This window comes from Lygodium microphyllum, chromosome 5 (genome assembly GCF_053477565.2).
Source record: "Lygodium microphyllum isolate KBCC chromosome 5, Lygodium_microphyllum_v1.1.10, whole genome shotgun sequence".
In the NCBI taxonomy this organism is placed as follows: domain Eukaryota; kingdom Viridiplantae; phylum Streptophyta; class Polypodiopsida; order Schizaeales; family Lygodiaceae; genus Lygodium; species Lygodium microphyllum.
The window spans coordinates 18,578,750-18,603,502 of record NC_141139.1 but is presented as its reverse complement, the minus strand read 5'-3'; the positions used below and the strand labels follow the sequence as shown (position 1 = coordinate 18,603,502).

The following is a 24,753-nucleotide window of genomic DNA, read 5'->3' as shown; positions in this document are numbered from 1 at the left end:
CATTCTTAGTGCTGTCCAAGCATTTAAACTGCAGGTCTGTGGACTGAAGGGGCTCCCGCATGGGGTCATGATCATCCAAATCCACATGCTGCCCATGGTCTTCTTTCTTAAACTGAGGTTCTTGTTGTGGACCCATACCAAAATGGTCTTCAACAATATCTTCTCCATCTTTTGCATCATAATAATCTAATACCAAGAGTATTTTGGCAGTCTTTGCCTTGCATGTGGCTTGATGATTATAAGATATTGGCTTAGCACATCGATAGCATAAGCCCGCAACATGCAATTCCCGTATCGTATCACTAGTAAGGTGTCTAATGCATTTAGTCTTAGATAGCAATTTACACACCTGCTCATCACCATTGGTCAACTCAGTAATAGTTCTGACATGCTGCTCATAGTCATCTTGCTGCTCATGTACAACAGATGACTGTCCATGCTCATGACCATAATGCTCATGCTGTCCATATGGATGGTCATACCAATGTGGCTGCTCCTCACAATGATATTCATGCTGTCCATATTGCATATGGTGATAATAGCCCTGCTGCGCATTAGAGGGACAATTTGGTTGAGCATATGCATTTGCTTCCACTGATGTTTGTTGCTCACATACATAAGTATGCTGCTCATATTCAACAGATGGCTGTCCATGCTCATGACCATAATGCTCATGCTGTCCATATGGATGGTCGTAGCAATGAGGCTACTGCTCATAATGATACTCATGCTGTCCATATTGCATGTGGTGATAATTTTGATCATTGATCCCACAGCATTGGTCATGCTGTCCATAAGCTCTATGAGAATGCATGTCACAAGAATGTTCATGCTGCTGCCCAAATACATCTATTTGTTGTTGCCTACTACCAAAACTTTGGTCATATTGTTGCCCATAAACATGCTGCCCAAGATTGCATGATGACTGTCCAAAAGAATGTTCATGCTACTGCCCAAATACATCTATTTGTTGTTGCCTACTACCAAAATTTTGGTCATATTGTTGCCCATAAACATGCTGCCCAAGATTGCATGATGACTGTCCAACATGACTACAATGGTGTCCTTGCATCCTAGGCTGACCATAAGTATGATGATTGGCAAGTCCATGAGCATAGGTATCGGCATGATGTTGGTCATAATCACTTGCTTGCCGCTCCTGCATTGCATCAGGGTCTCCATGAGGCAACTGCCCATATGGTTGCGTGGCGTAAGAATCTCCATATGCATGATGCTGACCAATGCTGTATGAGCTACCATATACATGTCCATGATCATGACTTGCATAAGAACTGTGTTGCTGCATATAAGAGTGCTTGTAAGCGTAATCATGATGTCCATAGCGGCCATAATCATGCTACCCATGATAGCCATACTGCTGATCAACTCCATTGGAGTATGATCCACCCTCATGACAAGGTACATAGCCTAGGTGTTGCCCAAAGTCGTATTGTACAATACTTTGGTTATCAAAATTGCCCATATGTGATTTAGCTTAGCACCAGCAACTAACCTATATTGTTTGCCACATCAGAGCATCAAAGATCCCTAGTGTTACCGCTGAAAATCAAATATGCACGATGCTGGTTGCTATTGTATGTCGCTCACTCTATACAACACACTGTTCACTGTGTGTTAAGAGTTAATTAGACTTATCATCCAATGCTTTCTCCACTTAGCATCTGCAAATCTGCGGCATTGGTGGCAGCAAACAAGCTCCCCAAGCTAAGCACTTGTTAGCTGAGCAATCAACATGCTTACCATGCAGGGATTGGATGCCATAGTACTTTCAGAGTATACACGTCAAGTTCCGCATCAAGATCAACAGTGGACTCCTCTGACCATATAACTCTCAAGCATTGCAAATCATCCCATATAAAATCCAATAAGCATAATAGGATGTCTCAAGGACCCCAAGCTTGCTCTTCCAGTTAAGAGAGCACCTGTTGAGACAATGGTGAGAATTATGCTCAGAATTATATCAGTGACCTACTAGCTCAAAACTTGATGGTGAGCAAGTAGCTGCATTGCATCTCTGACCAACATGCCCAACACCAGATTTCCAGCCTGCGTGTTGCTCGATGGTGGACAGCCTCTCACGAGGCAATCTGGGAGCTATTCTGACTTTGAAAGAGTTATTTCCAGAGCCTGATAGACTTCAGTTCATCCTTGCTGACTTAGGAGATAGCAAAGCTATTGATGAAATTTTTGCTGTTGTTGCGGAGCTGGGAGGTAGCAGCCGTCTTGGGATGCTTCAACATGCAAGCACAATGCTCACAATTTCACCATACCCCACCAATATATTTGGATACCAGTTTGTCCTGCCTCGTTATGCATACATGCATACTCCATACTAGCATAACTATACTGGAAACATTGGCTATCCTCAGGCCCGCGGTAGCACTTATGCTTCTGGTACTCATGGCTATCCTCCTGTTGGATTAGTGAGGTACCCACCAGAAAAGTCTGTTGCATGCAGCAAAACTAAAATTGCAATTCAATACAGCATCCTAGACCTGAACTTGCGGCCATGTGTCACTGTGCTTCAGAAAAAGTTTGTAGCACTCTGAATGATCCGAGCTTCTCCAAACAAGCGGGTTATATCTATTTTCTGGTCATCTTATGTTTGAACCAGATCCCTCAGCTTGCTGTTTTTGGAAGATTTGCATCGGCTCTTCCCCTTGCCTTTGTGCTGATTATCACTTGTGACCTTGCGGTTCTGAGAACGAGCGATCCAAATGGCATAGCCTTTGTTCAAACAATCAATCTTGATGGTGAGTCCAATCTTAAAAGCAGGTATGCACCGCTGGAGACAGCTACCCGTCTTGAGGAATCACAAAGTGTGTCAAATCCTCGTCCTATGACAGGTCGATTGCTGGCAGAAAAAACCCAACAGAAACATTTATGGATTCATCGCCTATTTGGAGCTGGATGACAGGGAACAACTGCCTCTGGGCCCCGCCAATATCATACTTACGGGTTGCAAGCTGAAGAACACTTCATGGGTAGTACGCGTGGTTGTATACACTGGTGAAGAGACCAAGGCCATGCTTAATAGTTCAGGGGCTCAATCAAAGTGGAGCAATCAATACCTGGTGGACATTTGGATCTTTCTATGCCTGTACCTCAGCATCTTCACAAGCAAATGGTGCAGCAATACCACCCAAACTCATTGGCTTTTCTTCAGCAGCAACAACATCATCATTATCAAATGGTGCAGCAGCAGGTAACAGAAGCTGTGTTACAATAGCTGCAACCACAGCTGATTAAGCAGCACCAGCAGCACCAACAGCTGCAGTCTCAAATTTCTCTGGCCTTCAGTAGGTTGCCATCAGTCAATCAGTCAAGCTAAGTGCTCTGGTCAGCAGCAACAATCAGGATTGGCTCAGCTTTGAGAACAATAGGTCCCGTGCCAGAAATTTTCTCCGTCAGACTCTCCCACGGCGCCTGCAAGTGATTCGAAGAGATTTAGAGAACTATGACTCAGAATTTCACATGGAAGGTTCTGATGTGGACAATCATGTGGGAAATCCAGGGGATTATGTGGATGCTCAAGGTTTTGAAGAGCTGCTTCAACAGATTGATACTGAAAACTCTCGGAGGTGAGCTCCCCCAGCAGTTAAGTCGGCTGTGGAGTGCCTTCCCTCCATTCTTATACAACAACTCAATCTTGAGGATGGCTCAGCATTGTGTGTCATCTGCAAAGAAGTGGTTGCACTTGGTGATCCTGCCAAGCAACTATCATGCCTGCATCTTTATCACAGTGTCTGCATTCTTCCTTGGCTCAATTCAAGAAACTCATGCCCTGTGTGTAGATATGAGCTTCCTATAGACGATCCCGATTATGAGGAGCAGAAGAGGAATTGTTCCTACAAAAATGCAGCACCGCCACAGAATGCTTCCTTTCTGGTTGAGCTACAACAATTCCATCAATTGCAGCTGGCTCAGGAACTGCTGTAGCATGGTCAAAGCTGTGGGGTTGCACAATTAGTCAACAATTCAGGCATTAGTGTCTGAGCTGCCCGAGATCCTAGTCTCTAATGCAACTCAGACGGATATGGAAGTAGAGGTATCTCCGGAGGGGGACAAGAAGGGGAAGAGCCACAAGGATGAGGTCATCAATATAAGTTCCTTGCCTCATACCGGTGCTTCTGGGAGGTCATATGTTGTGGGCATTTCGGATCTGCCTGGTGGAGATACCAGTGTATCCTGGTCAAGGCCATCCTTCGATTTGAATGCTGGTCCAGATGTAGTTGATATAGAGGGTAGAGATGATGGACCTAGTTCTTTGCACATACCTACATTGAATCAACTCCCATTTCAGCAAAGAAGTGGCATGTCTCAGGGTGTTGTGGGCATTTCGGATCTGCCTGGTGGAGATACCAGTGTATCCTGGTCAAGGCCATCCCTCGATTTGAATGCTGGTCCGGATGTAGTTGATATAGAGGGTAGAGATGATCCAAGTCCGTGGCCCCTATGTGGTCAATGACAGGTGACACTCGTATGGCAGTGCTCTCTGGGCCCACCTCCCCTGCCGCAGTAGACAACACCTCCAACCCAAGCCTGCACCTATTCTCAATAGAACCACCATATGCATCATCTCGATCATTTATCCCATCCTTGAAGAATTGATCCACCAAGTACCCATGTCCTGCATGGATTTCAACCCCATCAAAACCTGCTTTAAGAGCATTCTTGGCAGCTTGGCAGAATTGGTCGACTATAGCTGGTATCTCCTCGCTCGCAAGGGCACGTGGCTATGAGTACTGATTCATAAGTCCATCAGGAAGCCTTATGGACCAATCCTCACTAATCTTCTTCTCAGTTGAGGAAACAGATTTACATCCTTCAAGTTGCCGGGCCCACATGCCATAGCTGGCAAAAGATGATCCCCCCCTTATCATGCACATCTTTTACAACCTTCTTCCATGCTTCCACTTGCTCATCATTCCAAATACCAGGGGAATGAGGAAACCCACTACCTTGTTGAGAGACTGCTACAGCTTCAGACATGAGCAGGCCACCAGGGGTTGTTCTTTGGGCATAATAGTCGATGTGGGCACACTGTGGAACATAATTAAGGGCTCTGCAACGAGTTACAAGGGCCAACACAACCCTGTGATTAAGATTGAACTTGCCGAGCTTCAGAGGGGCCAGAAGAGTCAAGTGAGGGCATATCTGCACATGCTCCTCTCAGAAGCACTAGACACACACAAAGAGAGTGAGAGAGAGACGCCATGGATTGAACCGCGAGAAGCCCAGAATCCTCACAATGTGTAATCAGCGGAGATGGACACTGATTCCGCTGCCACTGGGGCCTGTAACCTCAAGGCATAGAACAGGCAGTTTGGCGGCCACATGAACCTCCTTACTCAAGGAGTTGGGATACCCTAACTTCTCTTCCATCGCAGTTGTGAGGGAGGCAGAAGCAAATTGAACAATGGCGGCTGTGGAAGGAGTACGACAACAAACCTGTGGCTACCGAATTGGTGATGGGGAGGAGGCGAAACTCCAGGAGATGTACTTGAAGCGTAAGTCATTCGAATTTGACTCAGATGCTCCTGGCATAGGAGTGAAAGAGAAGCGGCAAGTGTTTGAAATGGCCCTTGTCACTGCGGGTGCTCAATTCCAGAATTTGGACGCTTCAAAGATATCACTCACAGATGTGAGCCATTACTTTGACTCAGACCCAACAAAACTAGTGCAAGGGTTGAGGAAGGAGGAGAGAGAAAGGAAGGATCAATGCTGCCTGTCTTCTTCTGAAAAGTCTTCGATGCTGCCAGTCTTCTTCTTGGGAATGCCCACTGGTCACTCCAGTGCTCCCTCTAAATGCTTCAGTGTCCTCCTCCACTAAAACCCTTAGAATTTTTATCTTAATGTTGAAAAATGACCTGCCATTTTTGTCTTTCTGCCTCCATTTTTGGTCCAAGCTCCATTTAAGACTCCAAGAAAGGCTGCCATGGTCTGTGTGGTCTTCAAGAAAGCTGCCATTAATGCTTCTGCATGCAGTCCTTGTGGTCTAGAGATCTTTGGAAACTCCCCTACTGCTCCCTGTACTTGTGTACCTATGACTCAAAATTCCATGTAACTAGAAAGTTGTAATTGGGTAAAATGAGGGATTAACTGGGACCAAGAACCTAGACTCTGATACCAATTGTAATGAAGGAGACCTAACTGTGTGAACTAAGGGGAAAGAGAGAGAGAAGGACTACAGAAAAAGAGGGAGAGGAGAGAGAAAGGTAAGAAGAAGAGAGAGAAAGAGGGTGACGAGGAGATAGAAAGGCAAGAAGAGGAGAGAGAAATGGCTAGCAGCCATGGAAGGACAGGGAAGAAGGTGAAAGGACAAATGTGTATTCATCAAATGGTGCCTATGCAGTGTCCCTTACACCTTTTATACTTAGGTCAACTTGACCTAAGTATTTCCCCTCCATTACAAAAGTCCATGGCTATACTTTCCCAAGGCTCATTGGGAATAGATAATGGCTTCGGTAGACCAGGTGGTTTATGCATGTGATACTTTACTTTTTGGCATATTTTGCACTCACGGACATGTCTTTTAATGTCAGCTCTAAGAGTGGGCCAAAAGAAATGTATTTCCAATGCTTGAATGGTGGGTAGAATACCCCTATGTCCAACATATGGAGATGCATGTGCTTCATCCATTACCTTGTGTCGCGATGGTAATGCTACAAAAATTGCTTGATGATGATACAAATAACCATCTTGAATTGAGTAAGGTGTAATCGACTGACTTGAGTTAAGCTAATTCCATATGGTTGAGAAGTCGGAATTAGTTGCATACATTTTGGGTAAATCCATGAACTCATTACGGTAAACAGTTGTGATTGCATCTACTCGAGGTCGCCGTGATAGAGCATTTGCTACCACATTCTTAGTTCCAGATGTATGAAGGATTTAAAAATGAAACATAGATAATAAATTTGCCTAGTTCATTTGTTTCTCTGAGAGCTTCTTCTGAGCGAGGAAGTATCTTAGACTTTTGGTGATTTGTTTTAATAACAAAATTTGCACTAAGTAAATGGTGTTTCCATACTTGAAGAGCATGTACCACTACCATAAGCTCTTTCTCATATATTGGAGCATGTAGCTTATGATCCTTGAGGTGTCGGCTCTCAAATGCTACTGCATGATGCTCTTGGTTAAGCACAACTCCAATGCAATCCCTAGAAGCATCGTAGTGAGCTACAAGAAACTTAATTTCTTTCAAAGGCTTGTAGTTGCCTTGATCCTCAGCAAAAAGGCATTCGCTTCTTAGTAAGGTCATGTAGAGGAGATGCAACATTTGCAAAACCTCGTATGAACCTATTATAGTATGAACATAGGCCCAAGAAACTTCTAACTTCATGTACAGAAGCAGGTGTAGGCCAATCATCAACAATGGCTCGAATCTTCTCAATATCCATTCTCACCAAATTGTGAGAAAATATGGCCCAAGTAATGAATTTTCGAAAGGAATAATTCACTCTTCTTAGCATTGACATGTAGTCTATGCTTGCGAAGCTCTTGAAAAACAATAGATAGATGTTTTCTATGCTCTTCTTCAGACCATAAAAATACTACAATGTCATCAAAGAAGACACCTATGAACTTTGAGTGAGGTTTGAAAATTCTCTCCATCATTCGATTGAATGTGGTGGGTGCATTAGTCAAAATAAATGACATGACTAAAAACTCGTATAGTCCAAATGTTGTACGAAAAGCTATCTTATGAACATCTTCAGGTGCTATCCGTATCTGGTGATAGCTGCTCTTGAGATCAATGCGACTAAAGATACTAGCCCCTTGCAACTTATCCAAGATAGCATTTATCCTTAGGATAGGAAAATGATTCTTGATTGTGATCTTGTTCAAAGATCTGCAATCTATGCACATATGGAAAGAACCATCTTTCTTTTGAACAAGTAAGACTGGAGAGCGGTATGGAGAGGAGCTAGGTTGAACTAACTCTTTTTCCAACAGTTTGTTTACTTGTTTTAGGATCTCCTGTTGTTTGCCAACTTGCACTTACTTGGTAAGGCGGTTGGTTAGGTCGTGAACTGCCTAGGACAAGATCAATTGTGTGATCTTCCGGGTGCTTAGAAGGTAACTCTCCTGGGAGTGAATCACTAAAACAATCTTCATATTGTTTAACAACTGGCTTGATCAATTGAAGAGAGGGGTTCTTTTAAAGTTTAAGACTTAGAAGCATTAGTTGGTATTGTGTGTTCATTAGAGGCATCAAGTGCCCTTGAATCATTACCTTCTTTTGACTCTCTCACAAAAATCATGTACGCACAAATAGCTTTTTTCATTTCTTTAGAAATGCTAACATGATTAACCATTGGCACATGCCAATCTCTAGCATCACCAATGCATACTATGTTCCGACCCTTGAATTGAAATGCAAGGGTCTTCTTAACAAAATCGGGAAGAGGTCTAATCTTGTAATGCTAAGGCATGCCTAAGATAACATCACAGTTACCAATGGGTGCAAGTAGAAAATATTCTTGGTCACGGTAATTCCCCAATTCTAAGATTTAACTTCCCTTGGATAGGAGTAGAATTGGTTAAAAGTCTGAACTTGATCCAATTGGTGTTCCCAATCAATTCGGTGGAATTTTAGCCTTTCAACAATATCTACTGACACAAAATTATATGTGGACCCTGGATCAAAGAGTATCAAAACTCGTTGATTGCTAAGTGTTCCCCAACCCTTTTACAGTTGTATTTTCTTCTCATTTGAATGATATTAGCTTCCTCGTCCGGAATAGAATTTGAAGATGGAGGAGGAGGATCTTTAGCCACATTTTATTGCTTCCTTTTGTGAGGACAATTAGGCTTCATATACCCTAATTCACCACATAGAAAGCACCTTCCTTCCTCTTTGTACTTTTGTATCTCAAAGGGTGAGAGATACTTGCGCTTCTTCTTGTTACCCTCTAGCTTTGAATATTGGTCACGGGTAAAGGTAGGTCTTCTTCGATTAGTCCTATCTCTTGGTTAACCATAGAGTTGATCTTGTCTAGCTCTATAAGAACTCATCTCCAACTTTTGAGATGTACCAGGTGTATGCAAACTTTCAACTATGATGGCAGACTCCATCATGCGAGATAAGGTTTCATGTGGATACACCTTTATGGTTCTGTGTAAATGAGTGAGTCGGCCAGCTTCAAACTTCCTTTTCTTCTCTTCATGACTGATCTCCATGAAAGGAGTAACCATGAGAAGAGTAGACCAAAACTTGTTCACATAACTAATGGCCTTCTCATGCTCTTTCTGACCTAGCCAATCCCACTCCTTGACATCATTCTTAAAATCAGGAGACAAGAACTGAGCATAAAACTTATTCTTGAACTTTTTCCAAGTCGTAGGTTTCCTTCCCTCCAAAATGAGAGTCAACCACCATTTGCTAGCAGTGTCTTTCAAGTGCATACCTACATGCATGAGCTTGGACTTTTCTGAGAAATTACCATAAGAAAAAGTAACTTAAAATTGCTTGACAAAGGCTAATGCCTTAGCAAGATCTCTTTTACCAGAGTAAGAGTCAAACTTTATGTCCTTATCCCTAGACTTGAAAGTCTTAGTCTTCTTAAGCTTGCTCCTCTTATGGTCCCTCTTTGTCTGTTTACGGATTGCACAAGACTTAGAACCAAGAGAGTAGAAACTAGAAGACGATGAGGAGGATGAGGAACTTGAGTAATCAAGGGAGTAGCTGGTTGCTGAGATGACTCCCTCCTTATCTGCCTCACTCAAGGTGAGGTATTTTTACTTTTCTTGACCCGAGAGTCCTTCTTCCTTCTAGGAAGCTTCTTAGCAATTGGATACTTTGCACCTTCACCATCAATTGGTGCAATGGTGTTTCCTCCAGTATCACCATCTTTTGGAGGATTTGGTTTTTTATAAGTAACTTCTTCCCTTGCCATTAAGCTGTCAATCAATTGACTTACTTTGAGAATTTCCAACAAGCTACGATACTCTATCAATCGAGCATGTAATTGCTCACTTGTAGGCACTTCATCAATTGCCATCTTTACTTTCTTCTTGCAAGGATCGCCTTTACTTTGAGAAAAGCAAAGAGACCTCCTCTAATACCACTGTTATAATATCCGAGATACACACTCGACTTTCTTATATACTTAAAATATGTATGGTGAATATTATGCTGGCGCAAAGAGATAACAGATAAGAGAAAAGAAAGATGTAGAGAGAGAGAGAGAGATTGACAACGCACTAGGGACTGGAAGATGGGCAAGTCCCCCCCCTCTTCTGGAGTTATATTATTGACAAGGAGCAAGCCCCTCTGTCACACATAAACCAGCTCTTGTAGATATTGGAAACAAGATTATGGTTCCTTGCACGGTATACAACCGGCTAACACTCGCATAACTTGGAAGTTGGCACCTTTTGATCCTTCTTGAGTCTCCTTCTCTCCTACACAATATGTGTAGGGCTCTCCTCTTGGCGCTTGATTTCAACAGAGCTTCCACAACACTTGCATATTCTCTTCTCCTCTTAGAACTTGATTTCAGTAGAGCTTCCGCATCACTTGATTTCAGCAGAGCTTCCGCAACACTTGCACCTTCTCTTCTCCTCTTGGATGCATGCAAAGTGATGCTTCCTTCACCTCTCTCACACCCAAGGAGAGACTCCTCTTTTATAGGCTTTCAAGAGCTTCTTTTCTTGGAGAGAGACTTGAGTTGATCTTCATGCAAGATGTGGCTGTTCTAGGACCTACTCTGTAGCACCAATTTCAAGATATCTCTTTGTGTATTATTTGGATGAAAAAACGTCCAACACAAAAGTTGTAGATCTCGTTGTTTTTAATAACCTTCACAAGCCATTTTTAGAGATTCTGTTTCTATCGTGAGATATTTTAAAAATGGATTTACCATGTCTTTAAAAAAAAGTTTTTTAAATTGTACTCTTAACTTGTGGTCCATGCAACCACCTTAAGGAGAGTTCATAAAGTTGCCTTTGGGCCTCAATCTTAAGATTGAATTCCACACAAAAGCTTGTGTCATTTTAGACCTTAGAAAGAGAAAATTAATTCTCTCCTCACTTCCAGAGGATCACGTCTACCATCTTTCTTAGTGAGAGAATTCCCTCTCTCGTCTTTCTTAATGAAAGAAAATACCTTAAACCTTGACTTGTAAGGGAGACAATGATCCCAAATGAATGCAATGCTCATTACACAGAAGTAAACATTCCCAAGTGTCCTCGATGCACACAAAATACATATACACAATACTAATGCACTTTCTCTTCTTAGAACTTAATCCATCTTCATTATGTGTAACTCCTTAGTTATTGTGTACACTATTACATTTGGCAAACACTTCTTTTGCCCTTCATAACTTGTACTGCTTGTACTAAATATCCCCGTCATAGTGCTTTGATCAGCCCATTAAGTGATGCACTAGGAATACTGGTCTCTAAATGGTCTCATGGCCATGCTAGATCATCATCAACACTTAAAGAAAAGTGAGTTATTAATTTATTTACATAAATTTTTAAAATAGAGAATACATAATAAGCAATCAATTTAGTGACAGATACATAAGATCCACACTATTGTTGTACAATGGCAAGAAATGGGTGTGTGGCATTCGAACAATATTTTTTTGATTTGTTGGATAGCCTTCTTATCAAATTTCCAACATCTTAAATAGACACCTCACATATTCAATTGTAGGTTGGATCCACTTGCTATGCCATTGGTCCAGAATCTTTGATACTAGCTAATGCAATGAGTTGCATGGGTAGCATGTAGAAGCTACAATAGGACTACAACTCGTAAGCTATCCCGACACACTTCCCTATTGCATGAAGGCACATTGTTTCAATTGGAACCCTTAAGCACTTATGCTCTTCGATGCTAGCCCTTTGGAGTTCATGCAAGGGTTTAGCACATTGTGCATATCGAAACCCTTGAGCACTTAGGCTCTTTGATGCTAGGCCTTTGGAGTCCATGCAAGGTTTTACCACATTACATGCTTATGTTTGTTCCAATTCGTCATCACAACATCTCATTTCTCTATCTCAAGTGATCGTTTGGTGCATAGCCTCCTCATTTCCACCACATCAAAGGATGTTCACATGCTAATAGCTTGGACTAGGAGGAATGCTAACAAACATCATGCAGTGTCCTGTGTGTGCATGTACACTCAAAGACACACATGGAGAGAGAGAGAGAGAGAGAGAGAGAGAGAGAGAGAGAGAGACTAAAATGCGTTGTCCTAACAACAATGGGTTCTGCATTCTACCACCTTGATTTTTATGGAACTTCTTGTACATTCGGACATCTTAGGTCATGAAAGTCTTGCCTAGTGTTCCACGCCACACCAAGCAAGTTGGGTAAGGGAGTTAGGCCATTGCAAGGGTGATGGTGAAGCATTAGTGACACGATTCGCTAGTAACTGGTACGTACCTTATCTGATTTGATCTTGTTGTCTTGCCGGGAAACCCAGCGCCGCGAACAAAGAAGTTCGATCATCGATGGCCATCTTACACCCTCAACATCTTTGGTGCCTCGCGCGCTCGCCACTCAATCCAGATGCCTTTCGCGATCGTCTTCCCCAGCGCAGTAACCGCCTCATTCGCGTCAGAGCTCAGGTTTCAGAGGAAGTAAATGCACAGGTGCCATCGATCGTCCCCCCTCCTCGGTTCAATGCACGACGCGAGCATATATAGACCATGCGCAGCGTGCTTCTGTTGTTTGGGTATGGGGCTTGAAAATACAAGCCGCTTACGATGCATTAAATAAACAAGCATTCCAGACTGTAGGCTGTGTGCTTCTGTTCCAGAGCACGGGGCAAAATGCGCCGTGTTATCACACGTCGTCCCTGGACGCAGCAACAGTTCTTCCCTCATGTTTCCATCCTCCTGCTCGAGTTTGATAACGTGTTTCAGCCAGGCAAAGGATTTAGTGTCCAATGTATGCAAGCCCGCTTCATACTGCTGTGTCACATCATATATTTGGTCGATGTATACAGGCTAACTGGATGACGTTGTGTGTCTGTTCTGTATTCTTGTGGCACTGAATATCGTGGTTAGGTTCTGCTATTCGTATCCATTATCTAGCATATTTGTGTCGCTGCACAGGAGAACTGCTCTTGTTTATCATCACCTATTACTGCTGCAATCAATTTTCAGAAACTTCTTGAACCTACTTGATGCCCTATTCAGTGATTTGTATGATGCAACAAATTACGGTATCCTGCTTATAATGGTTGGAGGACAAGGGCATACATCTTGCATTTGGAGATGTGCTTGTTATGCTTGCTGGATGAGGCTTACAATGCACCATCTGCATTATTAAGACTAATCCTACCACTGCTCTATGCAGTAGCCTATGTGAACGATTGTTGTGCAAATGTTGACTTAGGGGTTAATGAGAAGTAGAGACAAGGAGGTTGAGAATATCTGTCAAATATATCTAGATCTTACCTTGTACTACAAGGTCTAATGAAGAGAGCTCATTTGGGCGACTAACATTATTTTGTTGCTTATTGCGAAAATCTATTTTGTTTTCTGATGTGCTCTTAGTCTCTTAGCAATTCTCTTTGCTTTGGCCGTCTCTATGTCTCCACCTTAAGCTCATCTTTTAACAATGTTAAATATGTATGAAAGTTGAGGGACTTCATTTCACTAAAAATTAGCTAGTGAAGGTTAGATTGCCACTTTTTATCTCTCTTAACCTTTTTCCTAACATACTCCATAGTCACACATTGAACAAGGGATTGCAGCTCTTTCTTACTCAAACAATCATTGTAAGTTTACAAGCAGATAGAGTCTTCCACCTATTAGATTTTCATTTTTCATATTTAGTGCTGCACTTCCTAGTTTGATCCTTGGATTGCTAGTTCGTTTTTTGACGCCAAAGATGCTCGTAGTTTCTTACTTCACATGATACCTTCCTCAATGAAACCCGTCGATTAAGAAGCTCCTCACGATCCCAGGAGTCCCCCTTTGAAACACAAGGGGCTAGGGAATCCAGAGCTGCATTGATGATATCACCCCCTTTGTAAGGGATGGGAAATATGAGGGAACCATGAGAGAAGATGGTGGGGGATGGGACGGAACTTGTGGGATAGATGGTGCATAATCAAGATTAGGTGTAGCAATAGACAATTGTCGGAGGACTTTGCACAAGGGAAGGGGAATAGAGATTGTAAAGCCCTCTCTCTTGCCAACCCATCACTAAAATGGTTCCTATAGAAGAATCCTCAACAAAGATAGCTTGCTCAGGAAAGGCAACTTGAGTACTAAGTCTATTAAGGCCATCAATTGTGAGGAGGGGGGAAGCCTAAGTTTGGAATGTATAGGACTTTTGAAATGGAGCTCAATGGACGGTTAGGCAATAGCGGCCAAGTGCCAACACCTCTAGTAGGCACCGAACTAATATCATCAACAGTGACTATAGCCTTAGATGGATGAAGATCTTGCAACAAAACTCCTTGAGGAGCCATATGACTCAAAGGCACCATTGTCAATAGGCTAAGGCCTTTCTAAAGATGAGATAGTTGATGAAGGCTCCTCCATCTCATGGATGTGACGGAGTATGGACTTATCCTTCGCTCTTGGACGAAGATGAGGGTATTTCTTCCAATATTTCTCCTCGATGAGTGTCCTCCCACTGTCTGGGCATTTATATGTCTTTGAATTTGTGTTAGAGCTTGAGGAAAAAGCCAAACGTTGAACCTACAAACTCTTCTTATTCTTTGCCTTCTTGCCCTTCTTGTTGCCCCCTAGCCAAACTTGCAGTAAAAGCCTTAATAAGGTTGGATCCAATGGTACCAATCTCTTTGAGTCACTCTTTGTGCTTCAAAATAAGCAAAGCTAGCTCTTCCCATAGAAGAGTCTCTCGAACCGTGGAGGTAAGCAAGTTGGTATAGAAGACATCATACTTGGGAGATGGCAATTGAGTAATGAGAATCATCACCATGTTCTCTGATGAAATCGTCCTTCCAAGGGATGCAAGCTCATCTTGCACATCCTCCATCTTGTTTATATGAACTTGCATAAAAACTTATAAAAAGGAAATCATCACTTGAAAGCATTCGGAGATTCTTCTCTATGGGGATTGTAGATATGGTGGGCAAAGCTCTTGTGGTGGTATAGAGAAGAGAGCTTTGTCCACACCTCCATTGTGGTGCGAAGTTTAGGGACATGACAAGGATAGAATCCTATAGACTTGTAAAGAGAGAAGATTGCTCTCTAGAATTGAGCAGATCCTAGAGGGCTGCTAGGTCCATTGTAGAACCAATGCAAAGATCCTCCGTTGGATAATGGATTGGGTAAGTAACAAAGTCCCATAAGTTGAAGGTGCTAAGGATATACTTTGCTTTGTTGGACCAATGGGAGTAGTTTGCACCATCAAGTTGATCTTCTTTGAGGAGAGAAGGAAGCATGGGCACTTGAACAGAAGGAGCCATCATGGCTACACAAGGACCAATAGTATGGGATGTGTGGGAACGATGTAGAGAAATAGGGGGGAAGAAGGGGGCCTTGATCTATTAAATCGAGAATGAGGCTCTAAATGTCGATCTTCGTGTTGCTCTTTGTGACAATTGAACGATGGAAGACTAAACGGTCTCCGCATTTGAGTCATTAAACCTGTCAAATTGGTAGTTCATAACTCTTTAAAAGGACTTGCAAGCATGCTAGGAAATTTGTTTTTTGTGTCAGGAGGCCAAAGGGAGGTAAGCCCTGTTAGACCCTTCAAAATGAAGATTGTAGTTGGCCTGCACACTTATATAGAAAGCTTGAACAATGCATAAATTCTACATTCTTTGTGACGTTTCTGCTCCAAACAGCAAGCTGAGTGTGGTCCTTTTTTTTGTAAAACTTCCAAGTCCTCACTTTGGCAGTGATACCATATGAGAGTGCAACAAAGGAGGAAACATGAACATGGAGAGAGAAGGGAAGAGAAAGACTGCAATGAAAGAAGAAGATAATGGAAGGAGAAAATCTGCACTGAACTGAATGAAGGCTGAATACAAAAGAGGATTGATTAGTCCTTGTGTATAGCCCAAGGCGTCCTTGAGGACATTGGATTAGGCTGATGATAGAAGGCAGCATCGGAAGATGGAGAAGAGGTCTTGTATGTTGGAGTGTGTTGAAACTTGCAAAAGATGAACATGTGAATGATTAATCAAATGTGGGAGCAATAAAATAATTCTGGCAGAAATAAACAGCAAGCCACCCCTAATAAATGCAGGTTGCCCACCCCACTAGCCACTAAAAAAGAAATGTAGGCATGGAAATAAACCTCAACTAGTGTGAACACACCAAAAACCGATTGAAAAAGAAACCCATGCTATAGAAAGAGCTGCCTCCTCTGTCAAAACACACGATAGACTGAGTGTCAGAGCTCCTAATGTCCTTGTCTGATTCTGACGGAGGCTCACAGATAGGAGATGACTATGCATGACACATGATTGCCAACAATCTCGACTAGGAATTGGCCCAAGCAGCACTAGTCTAGGGACTCCATGACTAGTGTGAGGGAGGTCTCTCCTGCAAATAGCGTAGGGTATGTAGCTTAGACTGTACTATAGACTTTGCCTCTGCAGATGCGATTCTCACTCTCCACCTGCTCTCGGCATGGTCTATAGATCCACTTATCTCTAGGAATGTGGGTTGTTCTCTTGTCTTGATCTCAAGTTGATGAGAGGATAACCTAAGGTGGCGAATGGCTATTCGCATCTCATGTGGCATGTATATGTCTAGGTATCTTGGTCTCTTAATGAAGCAATTTTTGTAGTCCTCATAAAGAAGCTTGTAATGCGACATCTTTGGGGGAAGGAGTTATTGGGGTGAAATCCATGTATATTGCATGTGTAGTTGGTAAAGGTCGCGTTGCATGACCAAGTTTCTCTCAATGCAGGAGAGGTGTGTGAATGGGGAGCCAAGGTCATATTGAAAGGGGAAGGTGGTCCATGTTGAAGGATATGAAAGGGGAATCAGGGTCATGTTGAAAGGGGGAGGTGGTCCATGTCGATCCCATAGCCTGTGAGCCATAGCTAGACCTGTGTATACCATGAAGTCTCATGCCTTGCCTGAGCTAGTTGCCTAGAGACCTGGAAGGCTCTCCTAGGTAGTCTATTTGGATGCATGTTGTGTACTTTGTTATGGCTGGTGATATAGAGCGAGTATAGAGCTCCTTGCACTCATCATCTCACCTTTTGTTCTGGGCCATGGTTCTAGGTTGTGTAAGTTGTTAGTGTGTGTGGAGTGTGGAGAGTGGTTGAGTGTAGGATGGCAATGAGCTGGGAGGTTTGTGTCCCTAAGGGGCATTGGCTTCAAGTGTTTTCACATTGGTGTTCTTGCTAGAACTCATTCTGGTGTGTTGCTAATTGTTCGTGAGCGATTCGTGTGAAGATATGCTAGGGTTGCAACGAGAGGACATAAAATGGCTAGAACACAATAACTTAAGACAAAAACACAAAAACATAGGACACAAAATGCAAAAACACAAACGCAAAATGCAAAGATACAAACACAAACAGAGAAGAAAGAGAACTCTGAAGTGAATGAATCAATGTTGTAAATGATGGAAAGAGTGTACAAGATGCTGAAAGGTAGAGCAATGGGAGGAGTTAAAGAGCGAAGTCCACCAAGGATGGATCCCAACCGTTGTAACCACCAGTCGGAGATGAAAGGATGCTGTAACTAGAAGGGCAGGGGGCTGTAACCAAAATACAACAATTTGGAGGCTGAATCTGGCTGAACACAGGAGTGTATCACCTAAAAACTGCTGGAAATTGATTGTTGAGGCTGAGAACAATAGGGTGATTAGTAAGGAAGATGAGTCGGGTGTTGTACGAGCTTGCATTGAGCAAAGCTCTAGGTGTTTGAATCAACGCTGTAAATGATGGAAAGAGTGTACAAGCTGCTCAAAGGTAGAGCAATGGAAGGAGTCAAGGAGTGATGTCCACCGGAGATAGATCCAGGGTGTTGTAACCACTAGAGGGATGAAAAGATATTGAAATAGGAAGTGCAGAAGGCTGTAACCAACACACAGCAATTTGGAGGTTGAATCTGGCTGAACGTAGTAGTGTACCACCCAAAAAATGCTGGAAACTGATCGTCGAGGCTGAGAACAATAGGGTCATAGCTAAGGAAGATGAGTCTGATGTTGTATGAGCTTGCACTGAGCAAAACTCCATGTGTTAGATGCCCACAAGGAAGCTGATTAGGAGGGTGGCCAATAGGAGCTGAAAACGTGGTTGTTTGGGGTTGAAGGAGCTGCTAGGGGGTTGATGGTGACGTGGCATGTATCATTTGGGGTTGCATGTGCAAAATGCGATGGGGTTGAATGATGGGCAGCCTATCTATTTATAGATGAGTGGATCCTTCCAAATTAGGGTTTGGCTTATGGGACATAGAAACTGTCTAGTAAGGATTTCTTTTTTAATGAAAGTTTGGTAATTACATGTTTTGGGGTTGTTGAAAAGAGTTAATCACTTTAATATGCATTTTTATCTCAATGCCCCCTCTCATGTCTAAACTTGTTGCTAGAAAGTGATTGTAAGAAAAGCTCAAGCCCATTTTTACCCAAAGACGTCCCACCCCAAAGTAGCTAGGGCATTGGACAAAGAGTGCATTGTGCACATCGATTGTCTAATGGCCTGGCAAGACTATAGAGGTGATGGTTATCTAACCAAGGAAGCCGAAGTGATTACCCCAGAGAGGCCAAGGTATTGGACAAAGGGTGCTTGTTGGTGGCAGTTGCCTAGTGGCCTGTCAAGACTTGTAAAGGCAGATGGAAGCACACACACACACACACACACACACACTCTCTCTCTCTCTCTCTCTCTCTCTCTGTGGGTAAATGGTTTGAAAAAATATTTTTGTCGTATCAAGTAACCATGCTTGAGGGGAAAAATAAAAAGGGATGGTGAAAACAGACAAGCTATCCTAACGGTCCATGGGTATTGGTGACGAAGTACAATGTAGAAGAGGTAAAGGGGTGAAGAAGTAAGGGGGTGTGTTGGTAAGGTGGTAAAAGAATCATCGACGGAGATAGCTTGGGATCTGTTGAGGGGTGCTCTATACAATGAGATACAAAGAGTAATGCTACATGATGAGAATGTGCAAGCAACAAGGTGCCACTTAGACAGTGTTCCTCATGGGGAAATTGTTCACTTGCCCAAGGGCTCTTTTACAAAGATGATGATAATCATGCAATGCAAAGGGTAGGTACAACAGGGAAGGGAGGCTAATGTCCAAGACAAATGTGAAAACTTGTAGAATACCAAGGAAGGGTATGAACCCCCTCTCAACCATGGATATTGATGTCCAAGGAGGAAGAGGAATTTGATGTGGGGGATGTGTGGTGATGAGAACCATGAAGAAGGATGTGGATCAAGCATCCTAGTTGGAGAAGCCACCGTTGTGATAGCATCAAGAGATGTTGCAAGATCCGCCTTAGGAGGGGAAGCCTCCATGTTGGTAAAAGAGCAAGTCTCCTAGGAATATGAAACCACAAAGGAAGGGTGAACTCCCCATGTCTCTAGCTTAAGAAGGATCGGTGCAAACCTGCATATCAGTCCTAGATTGAAATACAAAAACCTGATGTCAAGGCAAGGAATGGTCCTAGGTGGGGATACAAGAGGAGATGCAGGAATGGATGCAATGAGTGCAAATCGAGTAGTGTTAGTAGACTAGTGACCCAAACCTTTTGGATGTTGAGAAACCAAGTCATTCATTACATTTCTTCTTTTCCATTCCTATTTTGGTTTCCATGTACAGCCCCAAAAAGGCTTTATTTGGATCACTAGTTAGTGTTCGGGTGCCACCCAAGAGACTTCAGTGGGTGCCACTTGAGATAGTCTGTGCCTATAAATATGGCACTGACTCCACCCAATGATCATGCCACACATTCATTCTTTTGACGCTCTGTCACTATCTTCCATATTCTTCTCCCTTCTCCATCCTCTCCATTGGCTGTTCACAACCCACAAGGAGGGCATTACCGTTTGTGGCTTATGCATCCATCTCCACCTGGCATTTTGCAGCCTATATTATTTGGTGATAGCCCTCCTTACTTGGTGTCATCATCAAGTTTGTGCTTGTAGCATTCTTCCATCTATTGTGAGTCTTCTAGCATTTGCTGTCACGTATTGGGCTGCATTTTGTTGTCTAGACACCTTCTTCACATTGGCATCCACTATGGTAGGGAGTTGCTATCCCAAGAGGCTATGTTTTGCAGCTCTTGCTTCATGTGTGGTTGGATCTCTTCATCTAGTAGGTCGTCTTGTCCTTCACCATCCGGAGTTCACATCAGTAGTTGGTGATCTTCTTCCTTGACTCTAGTGGCCTCAAAGGACTGCAGTTCTCTCCCTTGACAGCTATCGTTCATCTTCAACATTACCTTCTATACCTTGCTGCCTAGAGGATCGCATTTTACTCCCTCTACATTGTAGATTCCCTACAGGTATTGCCCTCGATCAGATAAGACAATGAACTCCTCCTTAGAGCTTTGGCTCCGTTGTATCAACGTGGTTCTCTTAGTATGATAATTGATTAAGTGATTCATCATTCTCATCATCATCATCATCTTCTATGTTTTCTTTGTTTTTCTTCTTCTCTCAGTGTTTGCCGTTCATTGTGGTTCTCCTCACAAACCCTACTCTCTCTCTGATATGGTATGAGTGCATACTATTGCATCACATTGTTTTGACATGGTATTAGAGCCGAGAAGCTTAGAGATCTAAAGATCCTCTTCATTGGCGAAGGCAAACAAAGGTTGCGGATTTGGCATCACCTTCAAATTTCCTCCACTTCTAGTGTATCATCAAGGGATACACACATATTCATTCCATCTAACACTGTCACTCTCTTCCTTATTCTTTTTTCCTTTCTCCATCCTCTCCACTGTTGTTCACATCCCATGAGGAGGATATTATGGTTCGTGGATTTTGTATCCATTTGCACCTGGAATTTTGCAGCCTACATCATCTAGCATCAACCCTCCTCACTTGGCGCCATCATCAATACTACGTTTGTAGTATTTTTCCATTTGGTGTGTCTCCCAGTATCTAGTGTCACCTACTAGGCTATGTTTTGCCGTCTAGACACCTTCTCGGCATCGGCATCGGCATCAACTTTGGTGGCCACCTGCTATTGTAGGAGGCTGTGTTTTGCAGCTCTTGTTCCATTTGGGGTTGGATCTCTTCATTTGGCAGGCCATCTTGTCCTTCACCCTTCGGAGTTTGCATCAATAGGTTGGTGATCTTCTTCCTTCACTTCGACGGCCTCAGAGGACTATAGTTTACTCCCTTGGCAGTCGTTCTTCATCTTCAACATTACCTTTTATACCCTATTGCTCAAAGGATTGTGTTTTGCTCCCTTTGCAGTGTAGATTTTGTATAGGTGTTGCTGCCTAATCAGACAAGATAGTGCAGCCATCTTTAGAGCTTTGGCTTCTTTGTATTAGCTTGCTTCTTTAGAGCTTCGGTTCTGTTATATTCGCTTGCTTCTCTTAGCATGATTCAATGATTCGTCATTCATCATTGTCTTCTTCTATGTTTTCTTTGGTTTTTTTCTTCTCTCAGTGTTTGCTGTACATTGTGTTTCTCTCCCCAAACCCTACTCTCTCTAATATGGTATGAGTGCATATCGTTCTGTTACACTATTTTGACACTAGAGTATTGTAAGGTGGGGGAAGATGAGGTTGTTCGTGTGCCACATGTTTAGTGGCATGCATGCTAGGAGGAGTAGATGGGACAATTGTGGGAGGTGCAACCCCACTTGGTTGTGCTAGGGGAGTGGAGGCAATGGTGGCCTATTGTCATGAGGACGTGAAATTTATTGCTTTGCTTAGCATTTGATTAAAAGCTAATCAAATGTGCAAATATGACTTGCACATGTGAGGTGCACGTTAATTATTTCATAGTGGGGCATGCACAACCCTAAGATATTAGTTGGTGTCAAAGGCAAAAGTTATAATAAGCTATGTGTCATAGGTACTAGATGGTGTTGGGTGTCAAAACTTGACCTGGAACGTTTAATTAGCCATTAGTGTGGGTGGTGACACTAGGAAATGGACATTAATTAATAAATTAATGCCTGTTTTGGGCTAATGAGTGTTCGCGATGGTTGGCACACGTGAGGTGCACGTCAATTATTTCACAATGTGGGACCTAGAACCTTGAGATATCAGTTGGATCTCAAAGGCAAACATTGTAATAAGTTATGTATGACAGATACTAGGTGGTGCCGAGTGTTAGAACTTGGCCTAGAATATTTAATCAGCCATTAGTGTCAGTGGTGACACTAGGGAATGGATATTAATTAATTAATTATGCTAGTTTCGAGCTAACGAGTGCTCGGGATCACTTGGGTAATAAATTGGCCTAGCCAATTCGATTGTTGGCTAGTTAGATTATCTTTCTGGGCATAGAAATAATTATTGAATCAATTTTCAGAATTTATGTTCTGAAAATTAATTTAATGGGCTGAATAATGCTGGAAATTCAGTTTAGAAGGTTGCCACTTGGTAAAACTTGCCCATGCAAGTTTGGGAAAGCTCATGGTTGCTAAGAAACACATTTCATAAGGTTAGCAAACTCGTTTCATACCTAGGCATTTCATAAACATATGAAACACTTGTTTAAACTTTCACAAATGCTACACCCTAAATGTCTTAGTACTTTTGTAATTATCGTTTTTCATGGATTTACTTAATATGTTGATATGGATATTGACATTGATCGTTGGAGTTTTGTTTTGAGTTGTTATCCATGATGATTGCATATATTAATGGCTTCTTTTACAGCTAAAGTTGATGTTGGGCATGGATAGTGGACTATGATGCATGTAAATTTTGATGCTATGTTGAATGTTCATTGGCCTTGTATAGAATAATTAATAATATCAATTTGTGTTTTCTACGTCACATGAGTCATACAATATATGTATATCAAACTTTCATACTTCTATATCTCGAATGAAACTTGTTTCAAACATTTTATGAAACTCGTATGAAACCTATTTCATACGTCTTGTTTTAGAAACCGTGGCAACTATGGGAAAGCTGAATTGGGATTGAAGAAAGAAGAAAATCTCAGTTTTGCATTTTGGAGTTGTTGGAAGAGAGTTTGGGGCTGCTGCTACTTGCTTTTGGGCTCATTTCTTAGCCATTGGAGGCCTTTTTGGTAAAGATGGTTGCATGTTCCTGACCAAGGGATGCTATGATCACGGTTGATGCACTTTTTCCTAAAGATTTCAACCCATGATACTCCCTTCACTCTTGGTGAATCCATTTGGAGATAAAAAACAAGGTCAACAGCTCAATTTCACCAAATTTTCGTCACAAATCTTTGAATTTTCTCTCTACAACATTCTCTCTCTTTCTCCATCCATTTTCAAGCTTTGCTTCAAGTTTTACAGCAAGCCATTGGAGAAGAAGATTTTGGTGAATCTTTGCTGTAAATCCTAATTTACAATAGAAATTAGGGTTTCATAGCCAACTTGGAAAGCAAGCCCAAATTTGAAGGCTTCTAACTTGAATTTTCAGAGTTGAAATAAGTGTATTTTAAGAGGATTTAAGAGCTTAGCCAGTCAACATTGAATTTCGGGCTAATTAATTTCCCAAGGAGCACGAGTGAAGATCAATTCTCCAGCAAATCAAGAGGTAAATTGATTTGAAGGCTTGCTGGTTATTTATGACAGCAAGAGACACTTGGATTAGTAGAGGAGGTCGAATAATCTTAGGTGTACTCTATCCATTTGCAATACAAGTTAAAGAAATATTGCATGGGGTGCCAAGTTTTGGGGCCAATAGGTTGTCCAATGTCCAAGATTAAGTGGTAACATTTGCATTTTCAGTTTGTGTGAATTTTATACTTGCTGTAATTAATGTTAAATTAGATTAGGCCTTGGTATTATACATTTCCTCGATAGAAAACTCTTGCGGCTTATAATTGAGATTGATACGTCAGGTGTGATCTCACTGTATAGTAGTCAAAGAGAGGATTTGAATGATTGGATGCAAGGAAAAACTGTTGTAACTAAGAATGGAACTTAAGAAGTAATCCTTGTATTAACTCTAAATTTGTTGTAGCATTGCGAGTTCTCTTTTGATGAGTGCGGTTAGGGTGGGCTAATTGAGGGTTCGGCATAGACTTTAAACAAACTACTAGATTCCAAAGACCACGAGACTCAAGCACTTGTTGCATAAGGTTAAACCAAGTAGTGAAGCTTAATCTATTAAAACGAGTTTTATTTGTGAAGGCATTCTTTGAGGTAGCAATAGGAGTGGTTGTGCCGATGAAAGAATAGTAGGAGTAGGATGAGAGAGTGGAATCTTTGTTGTAAATACTAATTTACAGTAGAAATTAGGCCTTGATGGTCACACCTTGGGATGTATGCTCAGAATTGAGGGCCTAGAACTTGAATTTGAGCAGCTGAAATAGAGGAATTTTAGGGAGATTCAAGAGGCGAGCAAGTCAATTTTAGTTTTGCGGCTGAATTTGTCTTTGAAGGAGCAGGGTGAAGGCCAATTTGTGAGCAAATGAAGGGGCAAATTGGTTTGGAGGGTTACTGTCACTTTTGACAGTAAGAGACACTTGTATTAGTGGAGTAGATTAGAGGATCTTAGTTGTATTCCATTCATTTGCAATAAAAGTTAAATAAATACTAGAAAAGGCACAAGTTTTGGGGCCAACCGACTGTCCATTGTCCAAGATTAAAGTGGTAAAAGTGCGTATTTAAGTTTATGTGAATGTTTACTTGCTGTAATTAGTG

The 24,753-nt window shown here is 42.1% G+C and overlaps 1 protein-coding gene and 1 pseudogene across 1 annotated transcript in view; one reads left to right on the top strand and one right to left on the bottom strand.

Annotated features, from left to right (window-relative positions):
• Positions 1 to 3,826: 3,826 nt before the first annotated feature.
• LOC148035559 (putative 12-oxophytodienoate reductase-like protein 2A pseudogene) lies at positions 3,827 to 5,406 on the bottom strand (annotated as a pseudogene).
• A 7,012-nt stretch (positions 5,407 to 12,418) lies between these two features.
• The window catches only part of LOC148035558 (Cyclophilin-like peptidyl-prolyl cis-trans isomerase family protein), a 144,059-nt gene continuing 131,724 nt past the window's right edge, over positions 12,419 to 24,753 (top strand). Inside the window, exon 1 of the mRNA XM_087677519.1 lies at positions 12,419 to 12,636. Within this exon, the coding sequence (XP_087533645.1) occupies positions 12,496 to 12,636 (141 nt within the window). The 5' untranslated portion in view covers positions 12,419 to 12,495. The remainder of the gene's footprint in view (positions 12,637 to 24,753) is intronic.